General features: G+C 43.2%; 1 protein-coding gene across 3 annotated transcripts in view; it reads left to right on the top strand.

Annotated features, from left to right (window-relative positions):
- Fktn (fukutin) overlaps window positions 1–7364 on the top strand; it is a 53616-nt gene extending 46252 nt beyond the window's left edge. For all 3 annotated transcript variants that reach the window (XM_021160504.3, XM_021160503.3, XM_085839287.1), the window contains exon 10: window positions 5702–7364. In XM_021160504.3, coding sequence (XP_021016163.1) covers window positions 5702–5915 — 214 coding nt within the window. In that variant the 3' untranslated portion in view covers window positions 5916–7364. The remainder of the gene's footprint in view (window positions 1–5701) is intronic.
- The last annotated feature ends 15709 nt before the right edge of the window (window positions 7365–23073 follow it).

The raw sequence follows: 23073 nt of genomic DNA, 5'->3' as shown, positions 1-23073 counted from the left end.
AAAAGAAATTTTCTTGAACACAGGGAAAAACTTTTTTAGGCATTGTTTGCAAAACAAAAGAAAAGGCCACAAGCCGCTCTGGGGCTGCCCAGAGCCCTGTATTGACTCAAAGGTAAAATACTTTTTAATCTGAGCATCAATCTTAAATTTGCAATCAAACTGCAAGCTGCAGTCAATGGAACAATGGCAGTTTTAACCATAATTTTTAAGTTTTTGTGCAAGGTTAGGATAATATCTACAACTTTGGGAAAGCAAAACCTATGTTTAAAACAATTTATCACTGTTAATATTAGAAGCATTACTATCATATTACGAAGTTTGGATATCAATTAATACCTATGAATACCTATTAAAGCAAGCTTTAACGCTTTAATAAAGAGGCATTGCTTTATATCTTATTTTACTATTTAGGATAGGAACCACATTAATCATTATCTAAACTAGAAATATCTTAAGAGACTCAGCCTCTGAAGCTTAATCTCAAACTCTAACTCGCTTCAGGGCCTCACCAACTTTCTCCCAGGTTCCACAATCTATTGTTTCTTCTTCTTTGAACCATGGACAACAGCTATCTATCTTATCTAAAAAATTTCTGACTTTGAACCCTTCCTTCTTCCACCTAAGCAGCTTTCTAAAAAGCTGTGGCACACCGCCTGTCTCCGTATCTAGTTCGGATTAACGAACTACTGACCCCAAGCAGAAACAGTGTTGGGTCAGCACTGGTTCAAACTTGATTCGTATCCTACCGCATCCTCAGCAACACTTTACAAAACTGAAATTTTTTAGGCTAGCGCTAGCATGTGTACCTGTCCGTTGCTCCGATGCTCCTCCGATAAGAAGATCCTTTCCTTTCTTGTGGAGCTCCACACAGCAGTCGTTTCTCTTAGCATCCCTCTGCCATTCTTCAGGTCCCAGTTCTGGCGCCAACTGTTGCGGCCTGCCCGCAGTCCACAACACGAACGGTTCAACTGAGAATGGCAGTTCAGGCTGAAAAGAGAGGAATCTAGACGGGGCGGAAGAAAAGAATGGAGCCAGGACAACAAGTTCTGATCAAGGCTCAATTTTACTAATTCCAGACACTCAGTTATAAAGGAAGGGGGAGGGAACCCAACTTCCCGCCAAGTAACTCAGGGTCCAGTAGCAGGACGAACACGTGTGTGCCTCCAGGCAGCAAAGGCAGGTTCCAGCAGTGGGCGTGGCAGGACAAATGAGCCGGTAGCTCCACCCTTGAGCAGGCAGGTTCCAGGCTGGGGGGAAGGGAGGCCACATATGATTAATACATATTAATAGGAAATTAAATATGAAACAAAAAGGAATAGTAACTAATTGTAATAGTATGGTCTGAACACTTAGAAGGCTAAGGCAGGAGGAGTGAAAGCTTGAGATGCAACAAAAGAGTACCAGGTATGCCTTATCAATAATACAGGGCAGCAAATGATGTTCCATAGTCATATAAAAGCTAGAATAATAATGATCAAGTTTTAGTGATCAACAATTAAAAGTCACATTCAGGGCAAGACAGAAGTAACATTTACAAATACTGAGGAAGGCTGAGAAGGTTGAGGCCTCCCAGATCTGTACTCAGAGACATAGTGAAGAAGCCAGAAGTGGGGCTGGGGAGGTGGCACAGTGATGAAGGCATTTACCATGCAAGCCAGCAGAGCAGGCAGAGCTCAGATCCCCAGAACCCGTGGGAATGCTGTGGGCATGCTGGGCAACCTATAATCCAGCCTTGGAAGGAACAGCAGAAATAGGAAGGACTCCCCAGAGCAGAGAAGCTAGAAAGGACCTAGCTCCATTGTGAGCTCTGGGTTTAATCAAGAGACCTGCCTCAAAAGGATGCAGGAGTGACAGGGAGGAAGATTCCTGATAACTACAGACAAGCGTGCATGTGCTGCACACACTCACACGTGCACACACACTCACAGAAGGAAAAAGACAAGAATCCAGAGGGAAGCTACTCATGTATTATACATGTTACAAACATTAATGAAACTCTCCATTGGTGTGTGAGTATAATTTTTTCCACATGAATGAATTACAGAAGAGAAAAATGTAATTATTTATTGTGACCATAATGGAATTAAAAAGAAGTTAGTAATTTAAAAATACTTTTTAAATCTGTGGCAACTTTTAAATATTCTCTGTTAAAATGAGTGAAAAGATAAATTATAGTAGAAAATACAAGATATTTTGCACAATATTACCGAAACAATATAAAAGAGTAAATGTAAATTTATAGCCTTGAAAAAAACTACTTGTAACCCTTGGGTCTGGAGAGATGCCTAGTGGCTAAGAGCACTTACTGCGATCCTAGAGGAGGGCAGGAGGTCACTTCCCAGCACCCAGGTGGGTGGCTCACAGCCACCTACAACTTGAACTTCAGGAGACCTGGCCCCTCCTAGGTTCTGGGAATACACACACACACACACACACATACACACACATATACACCCAAACAGACATATTCATGTAAAGATAAACATTTTTTAAATACTTATACAACTTAAGGATCACGTGAAGATCAGGATAGATGATCAATGAAGTCTGCCAGAGGAAAGTAAAGGAAGCAAGCCAGAAAACAAAACAAAAAAATAAAGCAGTAAGCAGTGTAAAAGGCCAATTCCACCTGTTGGTTTGTTTAAAAATTAATTTTAAATTTTGTATAGCATCCATTTAGCACAATTGATCAAGGTGTGGGAGTGGGGTAAGTAGAGATAATATTTACTCCCCAAACCCAAGATGTCTTCCCTTTACACTTCTCGGTGTCTGTGTTGTGCTAACAAGGAAAAAATACTGCGGGAGACCTTAGATCAAGCAGGACAGCAACGGGGACAAGATGTAAGAATGTGAGCCCAGGTGGAAACATGCTAAAAGAACAGTTTCCTAGTGCACACGCAGGTTAGTGTGATTCTTTACCATAAAGGATTGAAGGGAACACTTCCCTGTGCAGAAGGCCTGGTATCCCATCCCCAGCCCTGCCACAAGGGGTTGGAGGGCAGGCTGGTGACTGAATTGATGTCATTGAAAAAATCCTGTAAGCAAAAATCTTTTAAGAAAATTTGAATTAAAAGGGCTTTGAGGTGTCCTTGACTTGATGAACGGAAGATAACGAAAGTGAGTACCACATTTAATGGTGAGACTTCAGAAGCCTTTCCATTACAGTCAGGAGAAGCAGTGTTCGTTGACTCCTATTAAGTGGAACACTGGTGTTTAGGCACTGGAATAACAGATAAATTGAGCGATAATGACTACATAAGATGCTAATGTTAATAAACCGTTTGTATTGCCTTGAAAGAAGTTCTGGGGGGAGGGAGTTTGGCTGTGCTCTTGCAAGTGCAGCATTTACCGCAGACATCCATGTGGAAAGGTCAAGTGCAGTTGTAGTTGATGGGTCTGTCTCACTTAGCCTCCTTAATGAGCACCAGTGAATACAGTGATCTGGGCTGCCGGAAACGCTTTCTTCTCATTTAGCAATTATGTCCATACATAGTACAATTACATTGACAAAATTATTCTTAACTACCACAAAGTGACTTTATTGGTTTCAAGGAATTTTGGAGGAAAATAAACCTATCCTCCTCTCACTCACTCTCCAATCCAGCAACTGTTCTAACTGCCATTTTAGGAAGAAGCAGCACAAAGTGGTTCAAGTTAGGAACAGATGGGGCAGTTTCTGTGGTAGCAAGATCTCCTAACTGTGTAGCCTAAGTTAGAGTGCCGTAGTCTAAATTTAAACCTGTTCCCATTGTGGATCCCATCCTAAGGCTTTAAAGTACAGACTGCTCTGCCAGACTTAATCATAGCTTTTAAATCTAAGGTAACACTGAGAGATTTAGTATCAATCAGTATTTACTGGTGACCCAGGCAAAGTACATGGCGTGTGCTGTTCTGTGTGACTTCCTGCCCTTCTCCTGTCCGTGTCCTGACTTCATAATTAGTTAAAATGTTTTATGGGTTGTTTACCTCTCTATTCTAGGATGCTAAGATATTCTTTGGTTGAATAGACAGAGCAGAGAAACAAGAATCACAGAGGGTTTAGGGGATTTGGCAGCTGGGGGTTGGGGGAGGGGCAGGTTTAGGAACAAAAGCTAACACTAGAGTTGGATTGTTTTTGTGTAATTTTCATGGTGTGTCTGTATTTTACATGTTCTGGGTTTGCTCTTAGATTCTTCACTGTCCCAGGCATTGTATGTGTAATCTGCAGTCTTCTACTACGTCTGTCCTAAAGCTGTTGTCTTTCTCTCTCAGCTGTATGATGAGACTGTAGAACTAATAGTTAAGAGAGATGCTTCCTGGCTGCTGTTACTAAGGGATATCATGTCTGCCTCACCTCAGGTTCATTGTGTCAACTTGATGGTGTGGGACAGGTGAACATTCTGCTGACCAGCAAGTGATTGCAGAGGGTGGAGGCTGATGACAGATGCTTCTGTCTCATGACAAAATGAGTAATTCCATGGCTATGAGTGTGCAGGGTAAAATTGGGACCAGCAGATGTTGCTTCTAAGCAGTATCTTGTTTCTTTCTCAGCAAGGAGACTTTATGTGACTATCTTCTCAGAGAGGCCAGCTGGGTGGGGCTGTCTGCTCACCACCAGTGCCCATTGGCTTTTACACAGGCACTTGCTGCTTTCTTTAGAATTTATTCAGATGAACCTTCAAGTACGACTTCATTTCACTTAGTGGTGAGATGAGATATTCAAAAGCAGAATCCATTCTTGGGGTTCACTTAGTGCTAAACATGATAATCAGATACCTTTTCTCCAGTTCACTACTCTGTCTTTAGCTTTCTAGTATATTAAATTCCCTATTATTGCCATTTCAGGATTAATTACTGAAAATTCTTTTTGAGTTGTGAAGAAAAAGAAATTCTCATTAAGAATCTTAACACAAAATATAGACCTATGTAACTTTAAATAGACCGACTACTTTTAGTTTTCCTTTGTAATATATCATGTATAATTTATACTTAATCTGAAGTACCTATTTAAATATTTTGTGTTTTGAGACAGGGTCTTATATAGTCCAGGCTACCCTAGAAGTCACTACATGACTAATGCTGGACTTGAACTTATGATCCTCACGCCTCTCCCTTCTAAGTGCCGCAGTCATAGGCATGCCTATTTTTGGTTAATTCATAAGCTTACAAATTCTTACAGTTCTGTAGCAGATGCAAGCGAGTTCATTTTATTCGGTATTAGACAGGTTTAGAGATGTTCTTTAGAGTCTACGAGGAAAGGGAGATAGAAAGTAGAGTGATTGTCTGTAGAGCAAGGGGAAGCCTAGAGGATGCTACTGGGTTCAGTCCATATCCCCTGTGACTCCAGAGTATGCAAGAGAAGAAAGTGACCATTTCTTACATCTTGTGGAAACTCTGCCATGACACCTCTTTCCCCAGGTTTCCCAACACAATCCCAGAGCTGATTTTGATTGTCTGATCTTGGTGGGCTCCCATCTCTGTAGCAGTCACTGTAACAGCTACTACCAAGCCTGGATTTGGTTTAGTTTATAGTTTGGTTGGTATTTTTCTCATCTTCAGAGCTTATGGATGGGATTAACTCTCCTTCAGATTGGTAGAGACTAGAAGAAGACTGGGGTAGCATTAATCCAGGAAGACGGAAGGGATGCTAGGCAGGTTTGAAGATGCACAGCAGCTGAGTTACTTGGTCTAATGCTCCCTGCTTGCCTATGCTTTGCTGCAGGTATCTGTTTCCCAAGTTTACACTGTGCTGGACTGAGTTTGTAGACATAAAAGTGCATGTTCCCTGTGAAACGGTTGACTACATTGAAGCCAACTATGGTAACACCTGGAAGATTCCTGTCAAGACATGGGACTGGAAGAGCTCACCCCCGAATGTGCAACCCAATGGCATCTGGCCTATTTCGGAGTGGGATGAGGTTATTCAGTTGTACTGAGAGCACTAAGCTCAGGTGGCACATTTCCCAGAAAGAAGGCGGGTAACTGTTTAAAGCACTACTGGTTTTTTTTTTTTTTTTGCCTGATGTGAGAGCCAAAGAAGAGAAATGACAAGTTAGAAGACAGAAAAGGTTTTCTGAGTCATGGGCCATCTAATTAGTTCTGCCATTCAGCATTTCCTGAGGAGTTGATACACCAGGTGAAATACGAGGAGCTGGTGAATGAGCAAATGCCAGCCTCTCTTGTCCTGTTGGTAAGCACTACAATTTTCTTTTGAAGGAAACTTACTCACCCTCTGAAGAGCTGGTACACAATATGATGTATTCCATCATGATTTTTAAAATGTTAATTAATGTTTATGCTGGAAAGTGAGCTCATCGGATGAAGCTTACAAAGGATATGTTAGTTAAGACTAGTTCATTCCTGCCTGTCCTCAGGATTTCAGCTGCTGCGTTAGTGCTGCTTTTAAGGTTGTGGAGCATGAGTTAATATTCCAGTGAGGGATTACACTCTGTCTCACAGAGAAAAGATGGTAGCAAACTCATTTTATAAGCAGTGTGATACACAGTTGGCTTCAAGCACAGGGCGTTCTATAAGGGAAGATGAAAGCCCATATCAGCTCTTGTCAAGACATACACTATTCTCATATTTGAAGTGGACAGTGGATGCTTAGATGATGCTTGAGTGTCTGACATCACAGGATATTTTCACTGACCTGCAGTAGTACTTGATGATAATCATCCAGTCATGCTATCTGAAAGTTGTGACATCTCAAAGCTTACTTTCCTTATTTCATTTTCAATCACTCTTAGATTTAAAAATGGAAGTTATTCATGAATATTTTTATATTTTATGAATGTATAACTCTTCTGCCCTTAATTTTAATATTCACACTAAATACTAATAGACATACCTCTGAATTTTTAAAAAATACCCTTTATTTATTTATCAACCATAGCTCCATGTTTAATTTATGGCCTACATAATAATTTATTTAGCATAAAGATATGACTGTTCTTCTATTCCAATATTACTTCAAGTTTCCAAAATGGAAAGTTAACATGAACCTGGAAACGATTCCTTTTTCCAGATCACTGTCTTTAAAGCCTGTGTCCATCTCGGGATTTTTCATTCTGCTGCGTGTAAGAGGGCAAGGACTTCCTACTGCCAAGTACTGCACATGTGGGACCCCTTGATTTCCTTTTTCTTCTCAAAATACACCCATGAGTAGGTTGGGGTAGCTGTGCACTCTCAGTGAGGGATAGCACAGTGAATGCCTGTCTTCCTGGCCTGGAAGGGGAGGGGCTCTGCTCCCTGCTGCTTAGGGATGGGCTTCAGGGCTGCCTTGCAGATCTCCCCTGGAATGTGTGCTCACTAAAACAGAAAGAGAATAACTGAGGGAATGGGCTGGCAGAAATAAAAAGAAGGAAAGAAAAAAAAAAAAAAACTTGGAGCTGGGTGTGGTGGTGCACGCCTTTAATCCCAGCACTCGGGAGGCAGAGGCAGGCGGATTTCTGAGTTCGAGGCCAGCCTGGTCTACAAAGTGAGTTCCAGGACAGCCAGAGCTACACAGAGAAACCCTGTCTCGAAAAACCAAACAACAACAACAAAAAACAAAACAAACAAACAAAAAAAAACATGGAGGAAGTAACTTGAAGCCAGCTACTTCCAAATTTTAACTTCAACATGAAAACTGTCTTTGTTGGATGATAAGCAGCAGTCTGTTAGGATACAGCCTCTCTGTAGGAATATTGTCTCTCCATACACATCTCATCAGATTGCTGTAATTATTAGCAAACTTGTACCCAAATGACAGATCATAATCAGTTCTTTCCTAGAAAATAAGTCCATAGAATATGTACCCAAGTTTTAGATAGCCAACCCTATATATTTTTATGTACCTAGAAACAAAACAAAAATCAAAAACAAAACAAACCCAGTAACAACAACCAGATAACAGTGTTCTTGAGGACAAACCCACCCTATCTGGAGAGGGTCATTTGCTTGTACTCAGTATCAAGGAGTAAGTATGTTTACATCAGGTTCCTTGAGAGCTCCCACCTTCTGCCAGGAGATCTTACCCATCCCTGCTCCAGGTACTTCTCTCATTGGAGGGCAAGGTCTGCTAGTGTCCTGAATACAAACTCTCTTGGTCCTGTGCAGAGGTTCTTCCCTCCATAGAGGATGGGTAAAGTTGTCTTCCCCCTGGTTTGCCTTTAGCTTTTAGGCTCTGCCCCACCTTGGAGAAAATTTCCCAGAATTTGCAGGTGAGGTTTACCTCTGAAAATGACTCCATGATTCAGTCATACTGAAACCAGTGCTTCTTGACCTTGGGACTCTGATGAGTGCCCTGAGACCTTGGGTCCGGGGTGCCCACTACCTGCCTGACCCTTTGTAGATCAATTTTCTTCCCTCCCTGAATATGCTAACTTTATTCTCCTAATGTGAGTACTTTCTGGTGCCATTTGCCTGGCTTGCTTGAAGATACCTTTTCTATTAACTTGTTCTCACGTCACCGAGGATATTCCCAGGGAGACCCTGAGAAGCAGACACTTTGTCAGTTTCTGACAGCCAGCTACTTCCCTAAGCATGGACGACTTGCCCTGCCTTCTCTTGGCTACAGTTACCGACCTTGGCCACTGAGGTAAAATAATAGTAACTGAAACCGGGCATCCCTAAGAGTAGCTGAGATCAGGTCTTCGTGGAGCCTCCAGGACACCTCAGTGCGTGATGAGTTTCCAGCGTCTCAGTGGCGTGTGGGGACAGAAATGCTGAGGGGGGATATTCCTTCTTCTCCAGAATCCTCAGGCTGCCTTCTGACCTTGATTGGGTTGGGGGGAAACAGCTTCTGTCTGAAGACATTACCTGTGGTTTCTGACTCTTGAAATGTTTAAAGGATCAAATGAGATGTATAAGGTGCTCCCATTCAGGACCAGGGTTAAGTAAGTACTCATGAGATGCGCCGTTTCCTCATTCACTGTTCCTTTGTAACTTGGAAGATTGCACAACAGAATTGCTTAGAAATAAAATTGGAGCTGAGGCTCTGGTGAGATGGCTTAGCAGGTGAAAGCACTGTCACCAAGTCTGACATGAGTTTGATCCCCAGGACCCATATAGGGGAAGGAGAGAACCTCAAATTGCTGTCCTCAAATACGCAGGCTCTGATGTGCTCAGAGCTCCTCTCCAGCGCAAGAGGCCACCAAACACACACACACACACACACACACACACACACACACACACACAGAGTAAATAAATATAAAGTTTTTACTGTATCTAAGCATTACAGGTCAAATTATGTGATTTATGAATTCAGAGTCATTGCCACATTACCTCCCCCTGAAGCAGAGCTGGTTCTCATTTAGTTGACCAAGTTGCTGTCTTCTAGTACTAACGCATTGCACTGTTTCCTTTTAAGCCCAGTCAGATTACTCTTAAACTGTGTGCCTAGTCTGATATGGACTTGCCTTTCTGTAGTCTAGCTTTGGGCAGCAAGCATCACTATATATAATGATTTGCAGAACCAAAGATTTTTGGAATGCTTGGTTTTATGTAACTGCCTGCTCTGTATGAAATGTGGGTTAGTGGTGGACTAATTTCCCAGCATGTGTGAGGTCTGGATTCAGTACAAAGCACCAGAAGTCGGAGACAGAAGCTTCCCACGTGCTCAAGGCCAGCTTGGGCTCCCTATTGAATACCAGCCTATCCTGGGCTGCAGTGTAAGGCCCTGTATTGAGGGAGGACAAAGGAGGGGAGAGGAAGAGAGACAGAGAGAGAATGAGAATAAATCTGCCCACAGATTTATGTTTTTATCTAAGCTAGGCAAAATAGCAGGATATATAATGCTATTTTAAGTAGTCAGTTGTAGGCAAACAGACCAACTTGGTGTTGATGCCTTTTGTATAGGACCAATAGCCAAGTATAAATTTTCTGAGAAATTTGGTCCCATACCTTCAGAACACCTAGGCTAAAATTTTGCTTCTTTAATTCCTGGACCTAACCTAATAGAATTTCTCTGAAGGCCCATTTAGTCATCCAGACTTCTGTCTACTTACGAGTAGCTTTCGCAGAAGGGCAATGTCATATAAAGTAGTCTGTCATGCACTTTAAAAATTATAAGCTTGTACAGCCTTATGACAGTTTATTCTAAGCATGAAACCTGGTTCATGAGTTTATTAAATGTAGCTCTGTCAACCTGTGACATTTGACTGTGACACATGTATGTGAATCTTCTGGACACGGTTATGTTTTAAACATGAGGTTTCAGTATATGCTTACCAGTTTAATATTTGGTTTTATCTTCAGGTATAGTTTATGGTACTACTGAAAATAGTTTTAATATTATTACTCTGATCTGAATTTGTAATATACAATCTACTTTGGGGTGATTAATAAAAATTTTTAATCTCTTGCTCTTTTGTGTTTGCTTTTGAAAGTTTAACAAGAAATAAAAAGCAGTTGCATTGGAAACTGGTAAAATAGTAATTGTGCCACAAAATACATATTTCTAAAATTCAAGTCTGGAAACCCTGGAAGTCTGTCTACACACATACACTGAGATCAAAATTTCTCAGTGACAAAGTCTGCCACATGACACCTCTAATCATGCAGAGTGTGGCTTGTCAGCTCAGGCTAGCCAGGAGAAACACCCTCTGAGGGAAGCCTGGCATACTTTAGCATCAGAGGTCTCTAGAAAGGTCTGTTATTGAGGTTTAGTGTAAGCCCAACTACTATTATACACACACACACACACACACACACACACACACACACACACACACACCTCTGGAGGAAGAAGTGAAAGGTCTAGTTTATGCAAACCCAAAAGTCTGTAAAGGAATTATGTTCATCTAAAAATGTCAAGATTAGGGGTGGTAAGATGGCTCAGCAGTTAAGAACACTAGCTGCTCTTCCAGAGGTCCTGAGTTCAGTTCTCAGCAATGATGGTGTTGCATGACGATTTATAAAGAGATTAGATGGCTTTTTCTGGCATGTAGGTGTACATGCAGACAAATCACCCCTACATTAAAATATTAATAAATATTTTTTAAATGTCAAGAAGAAACCAAAGAAGACTGTATAAATGGAGGGACTGTGTCAAGCATTAGGAAACTTGAAGATGTAAAATTTGCCAAAATCGATGCATAGATGTGGTATGCAACTCCTATGATAATCTCAGCCATGACTTTCTAAAATTCATATGACAGATTTACCTAGAGTAGCTCAAGCAATCTTCAGTTCTCAGCATGCACATGGCGACTCACAACTGTCCTAAACTCCAGTTCCAGGGGATCTCACACCCTTTCCTGTTTCTATGGACACCAGGCATATACATGGCACACATATATACATGCAAGCAAAAGAAACACATTTTTTAAAAAATTCTTCAGAGAAAGGGAGGGAGACAGTCAGAGGAGGTGAGGAAAGAGTACAGGAGCAGACAAATGTGGAACTAGATGTGAGTCTTCTCTCATCCTAATAGGTCTGTGATCTTATACGGGAGCTAGACAGTCCCCTGTGTTTTACAGTGCCGTTGCTCTGTAGAGATATGACAGATCTTAAACCCTTGTCTTCTCATTTGAAATCCACTGGTTACAATTGCTGCCAATTCTTATTACTACTGGTCTGAAAATAATTTTTTAAATAATAACTTGAATCCAACATTTTTTCAAAATGTATATATGTACTTGGTATATAAAACCATCTGGTGCTACCTCTGCAAGACTGCCATGAGTTTTTACAACATAGTGAATACAGTCTTTTTCTGGAAGTCAAGGATCAAGTAACTCCGGGTCTTAAAGATAGCATCATGCTTTTAGCAAATTGTATCTTATATCTTGGGTATCCTAAGTTTTGGGCTAATATCCACTTATCAGTGAGTACATATTGTGCGAGTTCCTTTGTGATTGGGTTACCTCACTCAGGATGATGCCCTCCAGGTCCATCCATTTGCCTAGGAATTTCATAAATTCATTTTTTTAATAGCTGAGTAGTACTCCATTGTGTAAATGTACCACATTTTCTGTATCCATTCCTCTGTTGAGGGGCATCTGGGTTCTTTCCAGCTTCTGGCTATTATAAATAAGGCTGCTATGAACATAGTGGAGCATGTGTCCTTCTTACCAGTTGGGACATCTTCTGGATATATGCCCAGGAGAGGTATTGAGGGATCCTCCGGTAGTACTATGTCCAATTTTCTGAGGAACCGCCAGACTGATTTCCAGAGTGGTTGTACAAGCTTGCAATCCCACCAACAATGGACGAATGTTCCTCTTTCTCCACATCCTCGCCAGCATTTGCTGTCACCTGAATTTTTGATCTTAGCTATTCTGACTGGAGTGAAGTGGAATCTCAGGGTTGTTTTGATTTGCATTTCCCTGATGATTAAGGATGTTGAACATTTTTTCAGGTGCTTCTCAGCCATTCGGTATTCCTCAGGTGAGAATTCTTTGTTCAGCTCTGAGCCCCATTTTTAATGGGGTTATTTGATTTTCTGAAGTCCACCTTCTTGAGTTCTTTATATATATTGGCTATTAGTCCCCTATCCGATTTGGGATAGGTAAAGATCCTTTCCCAATCTGTTGGTGGCCTTTTTGTCTTATTGACGGTATCCTTTGCTTTGCAGAAGCTTTGCAATTTTATGAGGTCCCATTTATCGATTCTCGATCTTATAGCACAAGCTATTGCTGTTCTATTCAGGAATTTTTCCCCTGTACCCATATCTTTGAGGCTTTCCCCTACTTTCTCCTCTATAAGTTTCAGTGTCTCTGGTTTTATGTGGAGTTCCTTAATCCACTTAGATTTGACCTTAGTACAAGGAGATAGAAATGGATCAATTCGAATTTTTCTACATGATAACCGCCAGTTGTGCCAGCACCATTTGTTGAAAATGCTGTCTTTTTTCCACTTGATGGTTTTAGCTCCCTTGTCAAAGATCCAATTTGCTAAACGCATGAAATTCAAGAAGAACAAAGACCAAAGTGTGGACACTGCCCCTTCTTAGAAATGGGAACAAAACACCCATGGAAGTAGTTACAGAGACAAAATTTGGAGCTGTGACGAAAGGATGGACCATCTAGTGATTGCCATATGCAGGGATCCATCCCATAATCAGCTTCCAAACGCTGACACCATTGCATACACTAGCAAGATTTTGCTGAAAGGACCCAGATATAGCTGTCTCTTTGTGAGACTATGCCGGGGCCTAGCAAACACAGAAGTGGATGATCACAGGGCCCCCAATGGAGGAGCTAGAGAAAGTACCCAAGGAGCTAAAGGGAACTGCAACCCTATAGGTGGAACAACAATATGAACTAACCAGTACCCCGGAGCTCTTGTCTCTAGCTGCATATGTATCAAAAGATGGCCTAGTCGGCTATCACTGCAAAGAGAGGCCCATTGGACTTGCAAACTTTATATACCCCAGTACAGGGGAACCCCAGGGCCAAAAAGGGGGTGTAGGTGGGTAGGGGATTGGGGGGGTGGGTATGGGGGACTTTTGGGATAGCATTGAAAATGTAAACGAGGAAAATACCTAATAAAAAATAAATTAAAAAAAAAAGAAAAAAAAAAAAGATAGAATCAGAGGTGACCTTGTGAAGTTGTCCAGTGTGTCAGTGCAGCCCCAGCTCATGTATAGCGGTCATCAGTGCTGACCACCAGCAGCTGGAATACAAGAATGGGCGTGATGCTCGTGCTTCTCAGGGGCAGGGATGAGGCACCAGCACAGAGCCAAAGCAGCCTGTCATCTCACGTAGTACAGTGTGCGCTGTTTCATTCTTATTCCACCAGTAACCATAACCTCTGCCCTGGGACACGGGTGCCAGCAGCTACCTTCTTGGGATTCATGTCACTCAGGCCAACAAAACCATTGCAGTCCCCAGTGGCTACAAAGCTGGCCAGCCCAAGTCTGCTTCAACCCTGGCCTGATCTTCAAAACCTTATCAAGGGACTCTCCAAGGGAGAAGGTCAGTAATCTCATGTGTGGGCAGAGGAACAGAAGATCTTCAGCAACTTCATCTTCATGACTTTGATCAGGGCCATAATAAGTTGGTGGTATCTTGTCTTTGGCTCTGCCTCCAGGGCCCCACAGTTTTGACCCCAGTCTTAACTACCATGGCCTCCATGAGAACTTCAGAGTCCTCCGAAGCATGAGCCTCTGTGCTCCGGGACCTCCTGCTGTGTGGACATGATCCACTTGATCTTTTCTTGAATGAGAAGTGAGTCCAACTTGAAAAAAAGGTTTCTATCTCCAGAACTAAGAAACATGCCCCTTATGTTCAAGGCCATGAAGATGAAGTTCCTGAAGATCTTCCCGTTCCTCTGCCCACACAGGGACATGAGATTATTGACCTTCTCCCTTGGAGAGTCCCTTGATAAGGTTTTGAAGATCAGGCCATTATTGAAGCAGACTTGGGCTGACCAGCTTTGTAGCCACTGGGAACTGCAATTGTTCTGTTGACCTGAGTGTTGTATGTAAAACCCACAATATGGTTTGCATGCTTAAAAGCTCACCCTGAGAAAGGTTCAATGTTATACTGGGATCCTGAACACCCAGTATAGTCACTGGCTGGCTAATACAGACTTTCTATTGGCTTAAACCCAAGCCTGAGCAGTCTTCTCTGGTGAATACCCCACAACACTTACCAACCTAAGTAAGTGGCTCCTACCATGCACTAATTTCTTGGCCAGTATCTCCAGATCTTCTTCTAAAGGTTGGCTTAAGGGGATCTGTGGCCTATGCCCTAATTTCCCCTCCTCCTACAGGGCTACCCACCCCAACAGCTTTCTTCTTACCTTATGGTTCTGGCTCACGGTGGCTCCTAGAGCTAGTCCCCTGGATGTCATCCAGGCCTAGGAGGAGACCCCTGCTTGGGCAGTCTGTGGGCTTCCAGAGGTTGAGCTGCATGGTGCCTTGTACAGAGAAAGCAGGGACAGCTGAGGTGTTGGTGGAGCAGAGAAGAGCCAGGTACAGTAGGCCAACGCTAGCAGAGGAATAGCACCTCCGTTAGGCATCTGGGGACCACTCAGCGTGCTCAGGCAGAGAATCTATCTCAGCATCCAGGCTTTGGGGGCAGATGACCCCTGCTGTTTGCCGTGGGGATCCCCTGGGAACCCCGAACCAAAGGAAGGGGAAACAATACAGCTGACAACCCCTGAGCTCCTCTCACCTCTGCTCTGAGAGAGATGCCCCATCCATCCAACCCTTACCCCCAGCTTCTTACAGTGATGCTACAGTTATTCTGCCCAATATTAACTTTTACATATAAAATTATATAGTAAGAGAGACAAAAGACCAAAAGAAAAAAATTCTAAATGTATGCAATACATTTATTTGTATTATATGATTGTTAGGGGCACCCTTAAAATTCAGATATTTCAGTCCCAACTTAACTTTCGGTATGCACAATATCATGGGATGTAGAAACAGAACCATTAAATAGCCAATTAAAGTAAAATGGAAGATATATGTGTAACTCCTAATCCAGGGGTGATTGAGTCATTGTTAAGAGAGAGCAGGACAAGAATGTTTTGAAAAGAGGTGTGGTCAGGAAGAGGTGTCCATCTACAGCCAACACCTTAATATGGATTTCTAGCTCCATAACTAAGAAAAAGTCTACTGTCTACTCCACAACAAGTGTGGAACTTTATCAAGGCCCTCACAATCTAATGCTGTAGTGGAGACCATAGTGTTAACCAAGAATGGACACTGATGAGCAAAGTAAAGCAAAACAAGCCACAGGAATATACTATAGATGTTTTATGGGAAGAGGATAGCTTTGCTTTTTCAGCAGACGGAAACCCAGCAACAGTAAGTGTAGCTGCTAAATGGTTATTCTGATAAATGTAATTTAAGACAACTATAGTTTGTGTGTGTATTTGTGTGTGTGTGTGTGTGTGTGTGTGTGTTTGTGTGCGCACTCGGGCACATGTGCATGCCTGTCAGTCTGTGTCTGTGTACACTAATGTTAGGGAGTATGTATGAGGTCCTGAGCTCAATCTCCAGGAATGACAAAAAATAAAAATAAAAAAACCCAAAACCTTTAAAAGGTTATTATACAGGCTGGAAAGATGGCTCAGTGGTTAAAAGCACTAACTGCTCTTCCAGAGGTCCTGAGTTCAATTTCCAGCTACCACAGGATGGCTCACAACCATCTGTGATGGGATTTGATGCCCTCTTCTGGTGTGTCTGAAGACAGCTACAGTGTACTCATGTACATGAAATAAATCTTTGAGGAAAAGAAAGGTTATCATCCATCTTCATCCATCCATGTAAATCAATAATGAAAGAAAAGCAAAATAAGGCCCGAAGCACTAGCTCAGTGGGTGAAGTGATTGTGTTTTAAGGATTAGAACTTGAGTTTGAATCCAAGTACCAGCAGACAGCCAGGGAAAGGCTAGCCCTGGGAGTTGGGAGCAGAGACATGGACATGGTGGGCTGCACAGCCCAGTCAGTCAGCTCTGGGTTCAGTAAGAGATGTTGCCTTTAAAAGTAAGGTGAAGAGCAATAGAGGAAGACACTCAATGTCAGTTTCTGGCCCCTGTGCATGCTGCTTGTGCTAGTGTCTCCCCTCCCCCCAATACACACACACACACACACAAAACTAAAAACCTGCCTCCTAAAAACGGAGATAAGATCATTTCTTTAGATTTTATCCTGAAGAGTATTAAATACTATGAGTTTGTAAAAACAACATATATAGTAGGAATTCAAAAAGAGAAGCATAGTAGCCTGGAGAGATCTTCAGCAGTTAAGAGCACTTGTTGCTCTTATAGAGGACCCAGGTTCAATTCCCAGCACCCACAACCATCTATTGCTGAGATCCTAGAGTTCCAAGTGATGTTTAGCCAGGGAAGCACTGAACCCAAGATGGCTCAGATAAGGTCACTCCTGGAACTAGCCTACCAGTGCCAGCCTCAAACAGGGCTCCAACATCAAAATTACTCATGGGCAGGGTGAGCAGGGAGGCATCGGTCAGTAGTGGTCTTGCTCAGTAGCACAGAGGACGTACAACAGGACAAGGCAAGGCAAGGCCTAGCACAGGCTTTTGAAAACTACTTTAGAAGTCAGTTGAATAGAGGATTTTCTGGGTTGTGGGAAGGACATGAAGGCAGTTTTTGAAATGTAAGAATCAAGTTGATGAGGAAGCCCTGTACTCCAGGCTGGGCCTGTGCTTCATGCTGCAGGCAATGTGAAGAAGAAACAAGAGACATGTCTGCACCTGCTGCAAACTGGAGATCAGGGAGGGATGGACTTCACACACAGAGATGGCTCCGTGAAGATGCTCAATTCTGGGTCTCAAGCCTCGTTCTCAGCTCCTGAAACCCCAGGCTCAGAGGGGTCACACATTCCTGGAGTTGTGAGGATGGCTGAGACTAGCCACTGACCTTCTGTCTTCTGTTCTATTTGCCCCTCTACACAAATGTTTGGGCCTTAAACAATCAGGTGGGATAAGTACATCATGTTTTCATTCGTGCCCATTTCTATGAGCCAGAGAGTCCGCTGCCTCAGCCAGAGAAAGCTCAAATACTTATTACAAGTGAATGGTACTGGGCCAGCCTTGAATCCCTACAATGGGGCAGTGGACAGTGGGTGGGAGCTGAACCAGGCTCAGGGCAGACGGCTGCCATTAGGGTGGAGTCTTCAAAATGGGTCTGAGACAGCAGCTGATAACATTTGTTTCAGATCATTTGCAAAGACGTCAAATCCTCACTGGTTAAAAAGACAGATACAGTCTTGAGTGGAGAAGTCGGCACTGATAGCTGTCACTAAAGGCAGAGGTGAGAACCCTGGTGGGAAAGCAAGCTTTTCTTTGTTGATCTGTTTTCTTTGTAGGTCTTCCTTGATCGGATTTAAAGTGACATCTTCTAATTTTTCTAAGAAGCTTCCTGGAACCCTCTGCTGGATTTGGGGGATAAGGAGGCCAGGCTTTCATGTCCTGGTGTGTGTGTTTGCTTTGGGATTTGTCAGTGCCTGGGGCTCTGAGCAGCTTGAGCCTGGCAGAGTTCCCCCACCTGCCTAAAATACAGCCCAGGGGGAACAGGGGCCCCTCTCAGCCCAACCCAGCACCTCCACTCTTTGCTCCTGGAACTGTGGCCTTTATTTTAAGTCTGGTCCCCTGGGGATGGTGTGGGGAATGAAGACAGCTGATAAGCCTGGCACTATTGACTTTATGGGGAATATTCAATGTATTTACTTTCTACAAGTAAGCTACCCTCTTATCTGCTGTCCACAGAGCATCTAAATCCTGCCCAGGGAGCCAGTCTATGAGTCGTGTTCTTATACAAAGAGCAGAGAATAAATAGGGGAAAACAGTCCCACCCACCCCTTTCTTCCCTGGTACCTGATCCTGCCCACCCCACCTCCTTTCCCTTTCTTTTCTCCACTGCTCTGGGGTTTATTGCTTGAAAAACAGACATTAACTGCTCCAGGCCTACAGAGTTAAGGCCAAGCCAGCCTTGTTTTGAATGGTTGGCAGGCAGCTGGGCACACCCTGGGCTGTGTGACCCTCTAATTGGTAACTATGGGAGAAAAAAATGCCCACTCCCTTTAGGCAGTTATGTGCCCACTTTATGCTTCAGTGGTCAACATTTGCTCTGGACGGAAGTACTCACCTGGCCTCCAACAATACTAGGAAGCTTTAAACACACATATATATGTGTGGGTGTGGATGTGGCTGTGGCTGTGGCTGTGGAAGGGCAGGTGTTACCAAGGAGACAGACTGGGTCCTGGAGAGTGGAAGTCATTGGTGAAAGGCTGGATGCTCTAGAGAGGCTTTGCTTTTGTGACTGGCATCGCCTTCCTTTGGCCCTGGGCTCTGGATCTTCCATACACACTACCTCACCGCAGCACTAGTCCAGGTCACTCAAAGGGGAGGGGGGCAGAATACAGGGCTGAGCAGGAGAAAGGAGGCAATTCAGAATGTTCATTGCCAACGATAAACTTGAACTTTGGGTTCTCCCTGTCTCCACCCTGTTAGCACTGGGTTACAGGCTTATAGCACCACACCAGGTTGTTGGTGTACAGTTGAAAGGCAGGGCTAGGCGAGCATTCTACCAGCTGAGCTACACCCTCAGCCCTCACACCACTTACTTAGAATACATAGAATAGCCAACGGAGCCGGGCGTGGTGGCGCACGCCTTTAATCCCAGCACTCGGGAGGCAGAGGCAGGTGGATTTCTGAGTTCGAGGCCAGCCTGGTCTACAAAGTGAGTTCCAGTACAGCCAGAGCTATACAGAGAAACCCTGTCTTAAAAAAAAAAAAACAGTTTTGTTGAGGAAAGGATGGACCATTTAGAGACTGCCGTATCCAGGGATCCATCCCATAATCAGCTTCTAAACGCTGACACCATTGCATACACTAGCAAGATTTTGCTGAAAGGACCCAAATATAGCTGTCTCTTGTGAGACGATGCCGGGGCCTAGCAAACACAGGAGTGGATGTTCACAGTCAGCTATTGGATGTATCACAGGGCTCCCAATGGAGAAGCTAGAGAAAGTACCCAAGGAGCTAAAGGGATCTGCAGCCCTATTGTTGGAACAACATGATGTACTAACCAGAACCCTGGAGCTCTTGTCTCTAGCTGCATATGTATCGAAAGATGGCCTAGTCGGCCATCAATGGAAAGAGAGGCCCATTGGACTTGCAAACTTTATATGCCCCAATATAGGGGAATGCCAGGGCCAAAAGAATGGGAATGGGTGGGTAGGGAAGTGGGGGGCGCTATGGGGGACTTTTGGGATAGTATTGGAAATGTAATTGAGGAAAATATGTAATAAAAATATTAAAAAAAAAAACAAAAAAAAACAAAAACAAAAAGAAGAAGAATAGCTCACGGAGTCTTCATAAAAACTCATGAAGTTGATATTTGCAATTCATCATTAAGAAAACTGATGCCCGGAGAGTAAGTGTTCTGCCTAGAATGACCACTGGTCCGAGCACATCGGTATGTGCTTTGACAGATGTCAGTTGACCACCTCTAGAGCCAAAGCACAAGTCATAACTACCACAGTAAGCCGCCGCACACTTGCCATTTCTTTGTATCCTGAACAATGGATGTTATTATGCCCATCTTATAGGAGACAGCTTCAGAGTTGCTTTCTGCCTGTCCAGGGCGTGTGGGTCCCGTTTAGTAGATATTCTTTATGTGTTAGTTTCAAGGTTCTCACATATCTTCTTTGGACTGATTCAGAGAAACAACTCCCTCTGCCTCTGCCTCTGCCTCTGCCTCTGCCTCTGCCTCTGCCTCTGCCTCTGCCTCTGCCTCTGCCTCTGCCTCTGCCTCTGCCTCTGCCTCTGCCTCTGCCTCTGCCTCTGCCTCTGCCTCTGCCTCTGCCTCTGCCTCTGCCTCTGCCTCTGCCTCTGCCTCTGCCTCTGCCTCTGCCTCTGCCTCTGCCTCTGCCTCTGCCTCTGCCTCTGCCTCTGCCTCTGCCTCCACACTCAGAGAGAAATGGAGGCCAGATCAGTGTATTTTCCCTTCTGTATGGCTTGCTTAGCTATCTCACTGGCTTTTATCCATAGCTCCCCTTCTTACTTGGGGGGGCTGTTGTGGTGAGGAAGTAGAAAGAGGCTCCGAAGCTGGCAGCTAATCAGTCAGAGGTGCATGGTGTGCTCTGTAAATGGAGCAGTCCACACTGAGGAGGGCCTGTAGCCTCTGCCAACTCAACAGAGTCGGCTCTGTGCCCAAGTTGGTTTTGTTTGTTTGTTTGTTTTGTTTTTTTCCTTTTGGTATATATTTTAGTACTTAACTTTGTTAGGAATAATATTTTGTTTTGTCTACAATTATAACTTGCCTGGTAACTTATATAGTGCACACACATATACATTCGTTGTGTATATATATTTATTGTATGTTTACATACAGATACTTGTACATATGTGTGTGCGCACAAGTGTGAGTGTGTGTATGTGTGTGTGTATGAGAGAGAGAGAGAGAGAGAGAGAGAGAGAGAGAGAGAGAGAGAGAGAGAGAACATACTAACGAGGGACCTTGAGTGAAATGCCAGGATGACACGGATGCTTAGGGTTAAGTAATGAGGGAGGAAAGAGAGATTCCTGAGCAGAGTCAGGGCATCATCGCCATGAACCTGCCATCCTACCCTGAGCTTCTGATTAGTACTCTTTGTGCTCTCTTGGTTCCTGTTCCTCCTCCTATGGCCTCAACCCTTCTCATGGCACAAGCTTTGTGTCCGCTGGGAGGAAGGTAGGAGGCTACAGCAGAGGGGAGAAAAACAAAAGTAAAAGAAAACCAAAAACAATTACAGAAAGGGCTTCTTGGCAGTCATTCTCTGGAGCAGCTCCAGTATGTGAGAGCGGAGTGTCCCCGGCTCTCCAGAAGCTCATCATGGAGCAAGGAACAGAAAATGAGATTTATTATGAAGAACTCAGCAAAGCGATGGGGAGGGGGGGGGCCCTTTGTAAAAGGAGTACAAGAAATTGAAAGTTACTGAGAAAGTTTCCTCTGGCCAAGAGTCACACCAGACCAATAAATGAACTGTAAAAGAATGGGCACAGGGCATGGGGGTAGAGAAAGATGATTCACTGGGTAGAGAAAGTATTAGGACAGGACTTCAGATTCCTCTGTAAATGTCAGGCAGATCTGTCTGCCTGCCTGCAAAGGTAGTAATGGGGCTACCAGAGCAAGCTGGCTAGGTAGATGAGCCAAATGATCATTCTCTGGGCTCAGCAAGAAACCCTGACTCATTATATCGAGTGGAAAGTGATTGGGGATGACTCCCAACATCAATTTTGCCTCCATGCACTCACCCACACATGTTCACAAACATGCACACACACTCACACACATTCACACTCACACACACTCACATATATATGCATACCACACCATTCACATAAATTTTGAAAAAAAAAAAACCCGTAAGTTTAAAACGCACAGTTGAATTTGGAGATAAAAACTTAAAAAGAAGGGCAATAACCTCAATATAAAAAAGAATTTGTAGTGGAAAACTCAACAAAGGTCCTCTTTAATTGGTTTGGGTACATTTTCTAAATCATTTGAACTCCTACATACCTTTAAGCCCCCAAAGAAGTTCATCAGAAGACTTATAAACCTAAAGGTAGCTGGGGTTGGCGGTGCTTGCCTTTAATCCCAATTCTTGGGAGAAAAAGTCAGATAGGAGGCTAGCCTTGTCTACATAGAGAGTTCCCAGCCTGGTCTACCTACTGAGACCCTTTTGGAAAAACAAAGGCAACACTCCTGCAAAACACAAAAGGAAAAAAGAACAAATCCAAGACACAGAAGAAGTAGATCAACTTCCAAGAATATAGAGTACTAACCTACTGGGAGTATATGAGAAAGCACTGACTTTCAAACAAGGAGTACCGCTCCTCTTGTAGTGACTAGGACCCTTTTTTAAAAAAATGGTATAAATTGTTTTAAAAACAACTCAAAAATATATCAGAGCCAAAAAAAAAAAAAATACTGCGTACATCTTTAAGCACACCACAATAACATTAGAAACTAATAGCAAGCCATTGCCATTAACAACAATGATACTAGGAAGCTTTAAAATTACTTAAACACTTAAAAACACTTTGTAGAAGAGGAAAAACAAACAAGAACGGACTTTAGAAACTAAAGCAGCCAGATGTCACTACATATATCTATGACAGAGACAGGATAATTGCTCACACATCCCCAGCCTGGGCGTCATTGCAAAACCCTGTCTCAAAAAACTGAAATAAAAACTTAACCCATTGATGAATCTAAAAAGGTCAAAATTTGTACAGTAAACTGCCAAAATTTATTTAAAATGATAGAATCCATGAAGGAAAAAAGATATGGCTGCACTTATAAGTTCTGTTAGATGTCAAGAACCAGCTATTTAGTATGAAGAAGAAATTGGGAATACCATGTATAATGTGTTGTTGGGAGCAGGGGAGATCTGACTGGATGAAGAGATGAATGACATCTTGAAACCAAGAATTGAGAATTGAGAATAGAGTTTACTGGGGGCGGTGGGGGGGTTGGGGGACAGAGGTTAGGAAAGTTTAAGACTGGTTAAAGCTGATACAGAACCTCTAGTCAAAATGACTTTGGCCACCCATACCCACTGGGCTGGCAGAACCTCCAGGAGCACCTTGTTTGTCCCGGAAACTGACAATTTTGTACAGAGGAATAGAAGGCCAGTAGCTA

This window comes from Mus caroli, unplaced genomic scaffold, assembly GCF_978045245.1.
Source record: "Mus caroli unplaced genomic scaffold, Mus_caroli_1 scaffold_6, whole genome shotgun sequence".
Taxonomy (NCBI): domain Eukaryota; kingdom Metazoa; phylum Chordata; class Mammalia; order Rodentia; family Muridae; genus Mus; species Mus caroli.
This window is presented reverse-complemented; position numbering and strand designations above follow the sequence as displayed.